The 13,017-nt window shown below is 38.7% G+C and overlaps 3 protein-coding genes across 11 annotated transcripts in view; 1 reads left to right on the forward strand and 2 right to left on the reverse strand.

Annotated features, from left to right (window-relative positions):
• Positions 1 to 13,017, forward strand: part of LOC149049003 (NLR family CARD domain-containing protein 4-like) — a 173,820-nt gene that overhangs the window by 141,404 nt on the left and 19,399 nt on the right. The window lies entirely within an intron of this gene.
• LOC149049015 (uncharacterized) lies at positions 1,019 to 7,461 on the reverse strand. 2 transcript variants are annotated; one of them, XM_089201459.1, is made up of 4 exons: positions 6,576 to 7,461; positions 3,013 to 3,247; positions 2,619 to 2,727; positions 1,019 to 1,050 (listed from the first exon to the last, which is right to left on the reverse strand). In XM_089201459.1, the coding sequence occupies exons 1-3, from the start codon at positions 7,104 to 7,106 to the stop codon at positions 2,717 to 2,719; spliced, it is 777 nt and encodes a 258-aa protein (XP_089057585.1). In that variant the 5' UTR covers positions 7,107 to 7,461; the 3' UTR covers positions 1,019 to 1,050; positions 2,619 to 2,716. The 2 variants fall into 2 exon arrangements, with proteins under 2 accessions (XP_089057585.1, XP_089057584.1); XM_089201458.1 differs by lacking the exon at positions 1,019 to 1,050 and adding an exon at positions 2,327 to 2,373 and having other exon boundaries at positions 6,576 to 7,460.
• LOC149049016 (uncharacterized) lies at positions 4,612 to 5,259 on the reverse strand. The gene has a single exon (XM_089201479.1). It carries the CDS (start codon positions 5,247 to 5,249, stop codon positions 4,740 to 4,742), a length of 510 nt encoding a protein of 169 aa, XP_089057605.1. The 5' UTR covers positions 5,250 to 5,259; the 3' UTR covers positions 4,612 to 4,739.

Genomic DNA, 13,017 nt, shown 5'->3' on the forward strand with positions numbered 1-13,017 from the left:
ATTATCTCAGTATGTATACCAAAATCTCTGTGCCCTTGCTTAAAGCTTCTGAAAAGTACTAAACATTTGGAAAAATGCATTAATTACATAACATTGTGCTACCATACTACTTGAAGAAATGTTCCCTCACACCAATTTCATTGTCTTAAAGAGAATGTCTGCATGTCTTTATGCTACTTAAAGGACAGCACTTTCTAGAAAAAACTGAACTGGGTTACAGTCACTCATTAGCAACACTAGGTTACACTGCACCCATGGATGCGCCACCTAAAGTGCAGCCTATGTTAATTACCTTTAACTAAATAAGACACTGGGTTACACAGCACCCATGGGTGTGCCACCTAAAGTGCAGCCAAAGGAAGTTACCTTTACTAAATACAACACTGGGCTACACTGCACCCATGGGTATGCCAACTAAAGTGCAACCTATGTTAATTACCTTTAACTAAATAAAACTCTAGGTTATACTGCACCCATGGGTGTGCCATCTAAAGTGCAGCCTATGTTAGTTACTGTTTACTAAAGAAAACACTCGGTTACACTGCACCTATGGGTGTGCCACCTAAAGTGCAACCTATGTTAATTACCTTTAACTAAATAAAACACTAGGTTATACTGCACCCATAGGTGTGCCACCTAAAGTGCAGCCTATGTTAGTTACCGTTTACTAAAGAAAACACTCGGTTACACTGCACCTATGGGTGTGCCACCTAAAGTGCAGCCTATGTTAATTACCTTTAACTAAATAAAACACTAGGTTACACTGCACCCATGGGTGTGCCACCTAAAGTGCAGCCTATGTTAGTTACCGTTTACTAAAGAAAACACTGGGTTACATTACTTAATTTCAGTTCATGCTTTAGTACAAGTCATTTCCCCATGGCTTACAAAATTCATTTTGTTATGTAACAGTAAGAAAATCCCCTTTATGTGTTTGAATGTAATTTAATATGACAATGATCAAATGCCTACACACCTTCCTATGTTGCATTTGCTTCTGAGGCAATCCAGGCATGTCTCATCTGGAGCAACATCATGGCATTTGCAACCCTGACAAAAACAGACACACTATCAAATAATATATAATATTATAAATGCAGATAGAACTACACATTTATCATGCTTCCGATTATCTTCTTCAGAGTTCATGCAGATTTTTGGATCCAAAATTCAAGACTTTTCCCAGACCTTTTTCCCAAAACATCAATTTATTTTTCCAGACTGAAGATGGTCAAATAGGTGATCAATAGAGATCTTGAAAAATGCAGAAACCAAGCTTCTTTCATGATGCACTGCAAATGTACAATAACCATGGTGCAATTGTGAAACTTCTCATTCTGTGATTGAATGTCTTAGCTACAGGCGAGATTGAATTGACCACAGGGGAAAAAAATGAACTTATTAAGCACTTTTTGTAGCTATAAAAAAACTCCAGACTTGAACTATTTTTCTAGACATTATCTTCAATTTCAAGACTCTTTCCAGGTCTGGAAAATCAAGACTTTTCCAAGAATTTATGACTCTGTGTGAGCCCTGTTTTTTTTACAGTACATGTATTCATACTTTCAGTGATTTTTAAATGTTTTAAAGCAGAATGACCTTTAGAGAAGTACTTTACAACTTTTTTTGACTAAATTAAAGCTACTTGATGTTTCTATCACTCACTAATTATTTTCCCAAATATTGGCAAAGATCAAAGTTATCTGAAATCACTGTAAAAAAAGTTGATGAACTGATGCAGCACTTTTATGTACCTCAACTTTAACAGCACAAGTTGCAGTTGCCCCATACTAATTTCTAAATCATTTGAGTAATTTACCCTGATAGCATTGCAGATGAAACAGAACTTGACACTGACACCTCTACCACCTAACATGAATGAAGCATTCGTCTTCTTCACCAAAAGAAGTACCAAGGTCTTGTAGTCCAGTACAACTAAGTTTGATAACAGAAATGGGAAAGCAAAAGTTAACATGCTAAACTTTCCAGGAAATTAATCTCTAATGTATCTAAAGAAAAGGGTAGTCAAATCAATTTCTGACGTAAAATAGTAATAAATTCCAGGTTTTATTTCTTGCTGCTGCAGTTAAACCTTGAACATGTTTTACAATATAAAAAAAACTCTTAATTTACTATAGTTTGACTACTGCTTCAATCTAGTTCTAGTCAGACTACTAACTGGGTAGAAACACAATAAATTGCTATAAATAGTATCATGAACAAGAAGTTGACTTTTAAAGCAAATTCCAAGACTAACATTGATTCTTACCCAGAAATTCAACGGTGTAATGTCTACCATCAACTGTCATTCCTTTTTCCTTTAATATTTTCTTCTGGTGGTTGATGTCCTCAAAAAGAATCTTGAGGTTGTCTCTGTCGACAAACAAAAACCAAAAATCTATACAGTCATTGTTATGTTTAGTGCATTAAAGCCAAATTAGGGATATTGATATCAATCCACTTAAATCTCAGAGTGGATGCATGACCTGGTGATATTGCAACTGAGTGGGGCTTACAAAAATCTGCCATTGTGTTATTTAAGTTAAATGCACATACAACCACAAGCATATTCTAGCCAGAAGGTAGTAAAGAGTTCAAGCAAGTTGCAATTCACAAACCTGTCTTCTTTACAGTTGGCAATTGTCAATGGGTAGACTGATTTTGCACTTTGCTGGCTATATACAGCACCATCACGGGGAACAATTCCAAACAACACCTAAGCTCTACCTGCAAAACAATTTTTTACACTAAATTAGTCAAGACAAAAACTGCACCCTTCACCAACCCATTTCACCTTACACATTAATATAATGACGACCTTCCATACAAAGAACTGCTTGCAAGGCCAAAAAAATTTAACAGTTATAGTTATTTTGATTTGGAAGTACAACATACACACAAAAAAAATATGTGGATGATTATAATACGTGGGGAACGACCTTTATAACAATAATAATAAAGTAATTTACAGACAAAACTGCAGAGACAGCATGCATTATCACATAATTTTACCCCAAAATGGTCTCCCATCAAGCTTCATCATCAGTTGCAAAGCATGTGAAGACAGCTGGTGCAGCCTTTGTTCCCTTACGATTAACTCCACAACAGAACTCAAATTCACAGAGAAACCTTGTATAGGAGGAGCCACCTTCTTAACCCCCATATACTCCTTACAAGCTCCAAAAACCATCTTCTTAGCTGCCTTGATCTGGTTTAAGTTGAGGAGGAGAGGCATGTGAGAGGATTTCTAAGAAAATAATAGAAAGCAAGGTGATAAAAAGCTAAGATTAAACTTTTCAATCTAGGTTGATTCTTTGTATCCTTTGTCTCCTACTAGTCCTAGGAAACAAAGAAAACAGAGAATCAACCTCTGTAGGTTAAAAAATCTTCCCTTGAACATAATTTTGACCTGTAACAATAACATTGCTACAGTCAGCAAGGGTCTTTGTGACCATTTTATGAGAAACTTTTATCACTTTGCCAACCCTATGTTCTTCAAATTTGAAAAAATGAGTTAAAGTACTGCTTTTACCGTTAAAGCACCGCTTATTTTCCTCATATATATTTTTGAGTTCTTGATGAATAAAGCTCTACCAGTTCAAACAGCATCTATCAACAGAATTTCATGGGAAAAAACTTTAAAGATTATATTTTAAATTTACACTTGGTGTCATGAAATATTAATAGGAAGTAGGGCGATGACCTTCTATATTAATGGTCCAGGGTTTGTCACTAAGAGCCGGCTTCCAGCATATTTCACCAGCTGAAAAAGAGCTTACCACTAACTCAAATTGCTCTGGAAAACAGACTAGGGTAATTTTGAAGACGCAGTTGAGTAAAACGCCCGCTTAAGTAATAAAAAAAGCCTGCTTATCTTTTCCTGTATAAGGCTTCGCTTACGAGAATAACTGAATAAAACAAAAGAAAGAGCTGCTATAAAGAATTGCGGTGATTTCGCCAACGAGTGATTTCGCCAACGTCACGTTCGCCAACGTCTTTGTTCGCTTCGCCAACGCGATGAGTCGCTTGGCCAACGTCCTACTGGTCACTTCGCCAACGCCAAATATCTAGTAATAACTCAGTAATAGCTTAGTAAAAAGAGTGCTTACTGATGCTTCGGATGTAATGCTGATACTTGGGTCAGAACAATTTTAAGTTAATGCTAGTTTCACTTGACTGACTTCCAAACAATTTGCATATTTTTGACAGATCCAGAAAAAGCCGGCGTGTGAGCACAAACATCGCGGTAATTTAAAACTGTTGAATAACAAACTCCGATGGCTTCCAAATGTGTTCCAAAAATGTATAACTCAAAATTTTACTTGAAAAAGCGTTACGATGTGAATTAACGAGTTAACATTTTTCAGAAACAATCAGAGTTTGTTTTCCAGCCTTCAAAACGAGTCAGAAATAAAATATAACAAGTATTGTATCAACAACATTTTTATTACAATACGTACTTTTATAAATATTTACAAGTGCAAAATATTTTAGTGGAAAACCTATTTACAAAACCTTCTGATTCACAAAATATTTTCAGTGCAAAACTTATTTACAAAACCTGATTCAAAAAAATGTTTTAGTCAAAACCTATTTACAAAACCTTCTGATTCACAAAATATTTTCAATGCAAAACTTATTTAGAAAACCTTCTGATTCAAAAAAATGCTTTAGTCAAAACCTATTTACAAAACCTTCTGATTCTCAGCTTCCTTCACGCTAGTTCAGTTCGTTCATGATCAGTTAGAGCGCGCTGGTCCATTCAAACGCGAGCACGTCCTGAGTAGTTGAGCAGCGGTTTTCTCGTTGTTCTCATACTTCTCCCAACTTGCGAATAGTTTTGCCTGAATGTTTCTTGTTGTACGTCGTTGAATTCGTTTCAGGTTGTTGTCAGAGACTAGCCTAATTGTAATAGCTGTGAGTTTTGCCTCCCGATCAAATAACTCAATTAAAAGGTATAAGGGCAAACCGCATTGTCCTCCAGCTCTGCAATTGAGGGCGTTATGCCAGCCTTCCAGGTCGTTATTTGTGCTGACGGGCTCCTTGTACACGCACCGGTTTCTTGGGGTGAATACTTCACTCTCAATCCACTGTCGTCGGATGTACTGGACAAGTCTCCCCAGCTGGTCGGTTTGGGCCTGCTCTTCGAGTAGGTCGAACATCGGTTGGATTTCCGGATACGGGAGGAACGGGAGGAACGGGAGGGCCATTAGCTTTCTGATGTACTTGTAAACGGAATCGTCGTCCATGTACGCCCTTTGGAGGCCAAGTTCTTGTACCTTAAAGTAAAAAATGGTAAAAAAGGTGTAAATAAAGTACAGTGAAAACCCGCGACCCGCATTTTAGACGATAATGGATTTTAAGTAAGTTCATTTTAAGTAAGTTCACTGTCAGATGATATAAGAAACTAAATAACATTGGTCACGGTTCAGTTTTGGTCAGTGTAATGAGTTTTTTTTTTACTTTTAGGAGATGTCTTCTGTTAGGTGCAAGATAAGCAACAACAGTTGTATAAAAGAGAAATTAGATCCTCCATCAACTTATAATCCTGGCCCAGGTCTCTACTTTTTAGAGTATCAGAGTATATATAAGTAAATATAACTTACCGGTGTAAGTGGTTCCAGCGAAAACATCCATTGCACTGAACCGCTTGCTGCCGAGGCTGTACCAGTTCGTGGCAAACAATACAGTTTAAAATCTGCGCAGTAGCCATCCTGATATTAGTAGTATTCCGAGATAGAGGATTTCCGAGATAATTCGTTATGAGTCGTAGAGTGTCGTAATCGTGTGATTGAAATGAACATTCTCTGCATGCCAGTGTGTTTTATAAACTTCGAAGGATCGAAATATCATACCAGTCAGTTTCAAGCAATTGGATTGGTTTATTTAGAACAATAGGGTAAAATTAACAAGTTTTAACACAATGAGTTTACGCGTCTATTCATATGCGCTGGAGTTATAGAATTAGTAGTAGTAGTAGTCTACAATGTATTTATATAAATCTCTGTTCTAGAAGTCTCAAAGGTAATTATATAAATCTCTGTTATCGACAAATAAACCTTATAGAAGAACTTAAGGAAAAGGTTGCACACACGCGACTTTATTGCTCTAAGTTAAATTCAGCAACATACAGCGCCGGTGACGCGTGGCGTGCCGTGCATTTATGTGGGCCCACTGTGTTTTAAGTTGCGCGTACAAGAGAAGGAAACAAAGTCCGAACAAAATAACGGAAGGAAACTAAGTCCGAACGGGGAAATCAAGTCAGCTCAGTCAAGTAAACAACACACAAAAGCAAGAAGAAGTAATGGTAAATTCTTATTTAGAGTAAACTAATACATTGGCGAAGTGACCAGTAGGACGTTGGCCAAGCGACTCATCGCGTTGGCCAAGCGACCAAAGACGTTGGCGAATGTGACGTTGGCGAAATCACTCGTTGGCGAAATCACCAGATACCGCTATAAACATTGAGGCTCGCGATGGAATAGTTCTTTTTTTGTTCTTTTATTCCCTTAGCCGGGGCGCCAAGTATGAATATTAATATACCGACGTAAGACCAACGTAACTAAACATCTTACCCCCGTCCTTCTGAACCCTGTGATGTTTATCACGGATTGCCACGTTTTCGAAGAAACTCTCGCCATCGCCTGGAAAAGGACAAGCTTCCAATCAGGAACTCTCAGGCACGCCACGTACTTCGACATTGTGTCGTCGCCAACTAGCTCTTCCACACTCCTCTTTACTCCCCTTTTTACAGCCATCTCTTCGACAATTTCATTGACGATGGCCTTCGCTTCTGGGTCGCCAAATGCGCACATGTTCGAAAGCACCATCGCCAAACTTTCCCTATTTCTTTCGCACACGTCATGCACGTCCTTGATGACGCGACTGCTTCGCTGCTTCATCAACAGCACCTTTTCTGGAGTATCCAAATCTTCCTTTTCGCTGATCTCCTTTAGATTTGGGGAAACATTCTTTTTTTCAGCTCTTTGCGAGTTTCCACTGTTTTGGGGGTGTAATGGCCACAGATGATGTCTTGTTCGTTGGTGTCGTTGGCATTTCCAAGCATCGTGAAGCACGTGGTAGTTCTTTGTTTGCGTGGCCTTCATTTTCTTCGTCGATAGACATTTTACTGAGATCTACTGGGTTCAGCAAATCTCTCAGCTGCGAAATGAACTCAGAGCTTTCTGAAGAGGAACGGCGAAGCAGAGTGGTTATCAACCCAAACGAGGAACAGACAATTTCCGTTGCATTAAAGGACTTCTTGTTCGAGTAATGGTGGCCATCTAGCAGCCGAATGTGGGCACTGTCGATTCTTTGAAAATCGCTTGGAAAACTGGCGACAACAGGCGACCGCTTAAACTATTGCGTCGGCGTTGATCCACAAACTTTCGAACTTAGAATGAACCAAGTCAATTGTGGACTTAATTCAGGGCTGATGACTGGAGTGAAGGGCGAGAAACCCTTCCTAGGTGCCATCTCTACTGCTACTGAATCACGCGTTTGAAATACGAAACTGCAAAGAAAAGATAGGTGGGCAAAAACCATGACATTCGAATATCGACATAGTAACATTATCCAGCTGCTAACTCGAGTGTGTTGATAATTTAAGCTAGTCGGCCCATGACATATTTAATGAGATTAAATCAAATTAACTTCGGGATTATCACACCTGAAAAAGACGAGCCCAGCGGGCTTAAGAGAGTGTCTCTGTAAGAGCGGTCCGGTCGATTTTGCTTGAGACACGGATTTCGCTCATTTCTTGTGTGTTGTAAGACATTCATGTACCTATACTAAAACCACAATCCGTTTGATCGGATCTCTTTATTTTTCAGAGTTTTACAGAAATTAAATTTCACTCAAACGAAGGCTTGTCGTGACACTTTTCAAGACTTTAATTTATGACAACTTTGAAGGACAATTTACAAAAAACTACGGAACTTAGCAAAAAATAAATACCAAAGCCATGTATATTAACTCTATCTTATCCATCGAGGCGACTTTCGTGAACATCACGTTTCAATCAAGGAAACAGGAAGACTTGAATGACACCTTATCCGTTCGCTTAAGTCACACATGCCAAAACCGATCAAATTCAATGCAAATTTTTGAAAAAGTGAGGCGCTCTTAACTGATCCAACTAACATAGCTAGGAAGTAGGTGCTATAGAAAAGGTAACTATAGAAAAAAACTTTGCGGCCCGACCTTTACGAAAACTTTATAACTCCGTGAACTTACCTAATTTTCGGCAATCTCCAAGTTTAGCCGCCATTTTGAGGATTTGTCAACATGAAGCGTAACTGATATAAATCAAGCAGGTAGATCTAAAACCGTCAGAAATACATACGAAAGCAATTCAAATGAACTTTACTTTCAATTCTAGCGGCAAAATTCGAAATTTTTCGTTAAACTTACCATTCCTACATCCCCATGCGACCAATTCTTCCAACAATTAATACACTTCAACTGGTGTTCGAATTCCCCTCGTCGATTCCATCGTAAGAAATAACCTGTGCCACTCAAGCTTGGACTAGAATGTGAAGTACGAATCAAATAACATAACTGCTTCATCTTGGAGGCAATATCACGCTGGTATTTTAATTTTCTGATCGACAAGAACAGTAGCGATCGCCATGTTTACCTCATAAAACTGATCGCTGACCATCCGCTGAGTGAAAACAATACGGCTCAGTGGTGAGGGGCGGGGTGTGGGTTGGGTGCGGGCAGATTATCAAAGGATTTTTGGGAACATTCAAACATATGCATTAAAGTATCATAATAAGCATTAGGACTCTCAGTCTTAATGCAAAGGCATGCTTCGTGTTGCAGACAACTTTTGCTTTGCTTAGTATTCTTTTTTCTTTCAAGTACATTTCGTTCCAAATAGGACTGGCGTCAATTCATAGATTTATAAACAAATCTTTACCATGTAAATAAATGTTTTTAGGTAACCGAGATAACCATTGAACCTCTTGTATCGCTTTAGAAGTAACGTATCTTGTCTTTGCCCAACTCTGAGAGCGTGGAGCGGCAAAGACGCAAGACGCGAGACACGAGTCTCGCGTCTCGCGGCTTCTCCATGCTCAGAGGATACGCGTGACCTCACTATCTTTAAGAAAAAAAAAGGGACTGCTCGGAGTCTGTATTCCGTTCAACCATCTCATAAGAGTGACGCGAGTCTTTTCAATTGAATGAAAAAGTCACAAACCCATTCTTTACCTCACGAGCGTAACCACTGACCACTCACGAATTCACTCAGTAAGCTTCTCCTTTGGCGCGGAAATTGAAATCGTATCGAGTAAACAAAGTTATAGTGAGTTCCTTTAGATCTCCCGGAGCTCCCAAAGCGATACAAGGACTGGCCTATTTCACCTATTTCACCTCGCTCAGGAGGGTAAACAAAAAAATTTGGATTAGCTATAGGCATCGCCACGCTTTGGGGAAGTTTTGGAGAAGTGCAAAGGTAACATGTCAGTATCCTGATCATCATGTCAGGAAGCGTATCCAAGGCAGAGATGTAATTACCTTGCATATGTCTCAAGACATTCAAAAGCTGTTTGGAGGTATTGTTCCAGTTGAATCAGGTAGTCCTGAGTAACATTTTCTGTTATCTATTTTTGTCTCGTGACATATCTGCTCGAAAAGAGAAGAAACTCCTTATTAGATTAAGGGTACTTAAGTACACATCACGTTATATGTACAATGTTGCTTGGTTAATAATCAATAATGTTTTTCAAATCACCTGAAAACGCAATACACTTATTCATGCATACGGTTCACAATTATTTGCGGTCAGTTTTCCTAAGTTTGTATGATTCTCATTAACCAGTATGATTAAATTTGCAGACTAAACCACCCCTTATTTGATTTAGAATAAGAAAGTAAATAGTGCATGTCGGTTTTCAATTCCTGATGGATGCTACTGGGCTTCACTTTAACTGAGAAATTTGCAATCGCTTACTACAGCTCTGAGGCCCATACCGTAAGAAGCACAAGAAAAAAGTTGATGAGAGTGAGTCTTGGCTGAGACAAGAAGAATTAGAGAAGAATCTACGGTCCTCAGAAACGCCACTATTAAACACGAGACAACTAAGGTAAATTGAATTAAGTGGTATTTGTTTTTTTGAAAACTATCGTTCAGATTATAAGATACGCGAATTACTCTCCCCACCGAATTTCAGTAATTATGTTATAATAGTAACAGTTTCCAGGATCCAAGGGGAGCAAAAGAGAGAACAATTTTCTGTGTTGTCTGGTAAGGCAACATGCTGGCTTTATACTTCTTCCGGCGTTATAACGATAATGATGACAACGATGGTTAAAAAGCACTGTCCGCTATTAATGACGATCATCATAGTTATAAACAAATCTCAGTTATAGTCCTGAAAATAATCTAAATCGGCTTCATATCGCCAGAAGTCAAAGTTGCTCACACTCATTCTAAGGTTCGTGCGATTTTACGACGAATTTTCAATTCAGGTGTGTTGCGCGCGCGACTTTTGATAGAAAAAACCTGCTCGCGCTATAACTTAAAAAAACGTGTCAGTTGAATGAATCAAATCTCTATCATTTTGCATACATTCTTGGGAACTGCAAAAACGACTTAAAACAAACATTCTCAATATAGTGTTCATTCCGTGCAATGGGGCATTGACAAAAGGTTCTGGTGGAGAAGACACCTTATTTTATACCACTGATGACGAGCAAAAAAGGTCATATGGTACCCCGGTTAAAAATACATATTGATAACTCTATTAATTAATACCAGTTCTAATGTAAAGGAGAAAGTTATGAGATAAAATAAAAATTGTCTGTACCACGAAGCATGCCTCCACTGTTTAGGCTGGGAGTCCTGAAGCTTTTTAAGTATGTATTCGAATATCTTATGGCAATAAGCCCACCGCCCACCCCCCACCCCACCCCGCGCTATACCATTTTCACTCAGCGGCTGGTCAGCGGTCACGTTTATGAGGTAAACATGGCGATCGCTACCTGATTACCGTTCTTGTCGATCAGAAAATCAAAATACCAGCGTGATATTGCCTCCAAGATGAAGCAGTTATGTTATTTGATTCGTACTTCACATTCGAGTCGAAGCTTGAGTGGCACAGGTTATTTCTTACGGTGGAATCGACTAGGGGAATTCGAACACTAGTTGTAGTGTTTGAATTGTTGGAAGAATTGGTCACACGGGGATGTAGGAATGGTAAGTTCAACGAACAGTTTCAAATTTTGCCGCTTGAATTGAAAGTAAAGTTCATTTGAATTGCTTTCGTATGTATTTCTGACGGTTTTAGATCTACCTGCTTGATTTATATCTGCTACGCTCCATATTGACAAGTCCCTTAAAATGGCGGCTAAACTTGGAAATTGCCGAAAATTAGGTAAGTTCACGGAGTTATAAAGTTTTCGTAAAGGTCGAGCCGCAAAGTTTTTTTCTGTAATTACCTTTTCTATAGCACCTACTTCCTAGCTATGTTAGTTGGATCAGTTAAGAGCGCCTCACTTTTTCAAAAATTTACATTGAATTTGATCGGTTTTGGCATGTGTGACTTAAGCGAACGGATAAGGTGTCATTCAAGTCTTCCTGTTTCCTTGATCGAAACGTGATGTTCACGAAAGTCGCCTCGATGAATAAGATAGAGTTAATATACATGGCTTTGGTATTTATTTTTTGCTAAGTTCCGTAGTTTTTTGTAAATTGTCCATCAAAGTTGTCATAGATTAAAGTCTTGAAAAGTGTCACGACAAGCCTTCGCTCGAGTGAAATTTAATTTCCGTAAAACTCTGAAAGATAAAGAGATCCGATCAAACGGATTGTGGTTTTAGTATAGGTACATGAATGTCTTACAACACACAAGAAATGAGCGAAATCCGTGTCTCAAGCAGAATCGACCGGACCGCTCTTACAGAGACACTCTCTTAATACTTACAGTACAAAGCACTTGTGTCTTCTCATGTTGTAATTCTCATGATTAACTGGTAATAAGACTTCGCGTCATCCTATTCGGTCTGTAATTATCCTCGTGTTGCTCGAATAATTTTCGTTATCTTATCATGAGGTAGCCCCGCTTGATACGTTTTACCAAATAGAATAGTCTGGACGTTTACGCATGTTTTGTAGACTAACTGATCTGAGATACTACTTCAGCAGATGGAGGTGAACCTCATCTCTGGTACAATGGGTAGATCTTGATGAAAAGCAAACAGAAATGATTTTACAGGAATGCACTCGTTTCCTAACTGGAGAGCTTCTAAAATAATTATGTCAGTAAAGTTGAGTCAATCTCGACACAAATTCCGTGACTCAGTACTACCACTTGTCACGCAACATTCAACATGTCCTCAAGGAGTCACGGAATGGTTTTACTTCAGTATTTCATTAAACATTTCTCTTTCTTTTTGTGGCATAAAGGCCATCTATAGAATGTTGAGCCGAGCTATTACTACTACAAGGAGCGATCAATTACAATGAAACACATTTTTAAAACATTCAGCATTTCCGGCTTGCGCTGAAGATTACCTTTCCACGTGACTGGCAAGCTTGAGTGGAATGCAGAGACGCGGCTTCACAGTCCTCTCGAAATCAATAATCAACTGGTTCACGTTTCAACTAAAGAATCCTTGTGTTTCCCCCTTTCAGCCAGGCTCTGAAATTCTAAAGCAGTTCGTCATGTCAGTTTCATTGAACGAAGTCGAAGTTGTACAACAGATGTAGCTCAGTTTCATTGAACACGAGCATGTGCAATCGTCGGGTAAAGAAGAAATAGAGGTAAGGTTGTGGTCTGCCAACTCAGGCGAGAGTGCATTTCTGACATGGTTTTACTGGATGTCAAGATTTCTAACTCATGTACGCTTGAGAAAATGTATTATTGAGCTGCTCAAGTAATTTTTGGAGATTGATATTTACAATAGTTGTTTATGTGCATTTAAGATCAACAACCTCTAATGCTTCATCGTGAAAGTTGCCTATGTCATCATGTTCCTGTTTATTTATATGGAGCGAGCTGAATTCGTATG

Source organism: Pocillopora damicornis, chromosome 3 (assembly GCF_964200805.1).
Source record: "Pocillopora damicornis chromosome 3, jaPocDami1.2, whole genome shotgun sequence".
NCBI lineage: Eukaryota > Metazoa > Cnidaria > Anthozoa > Scleractinia > Pocilloporidae > Pocillopora > Pocillopora damicornis.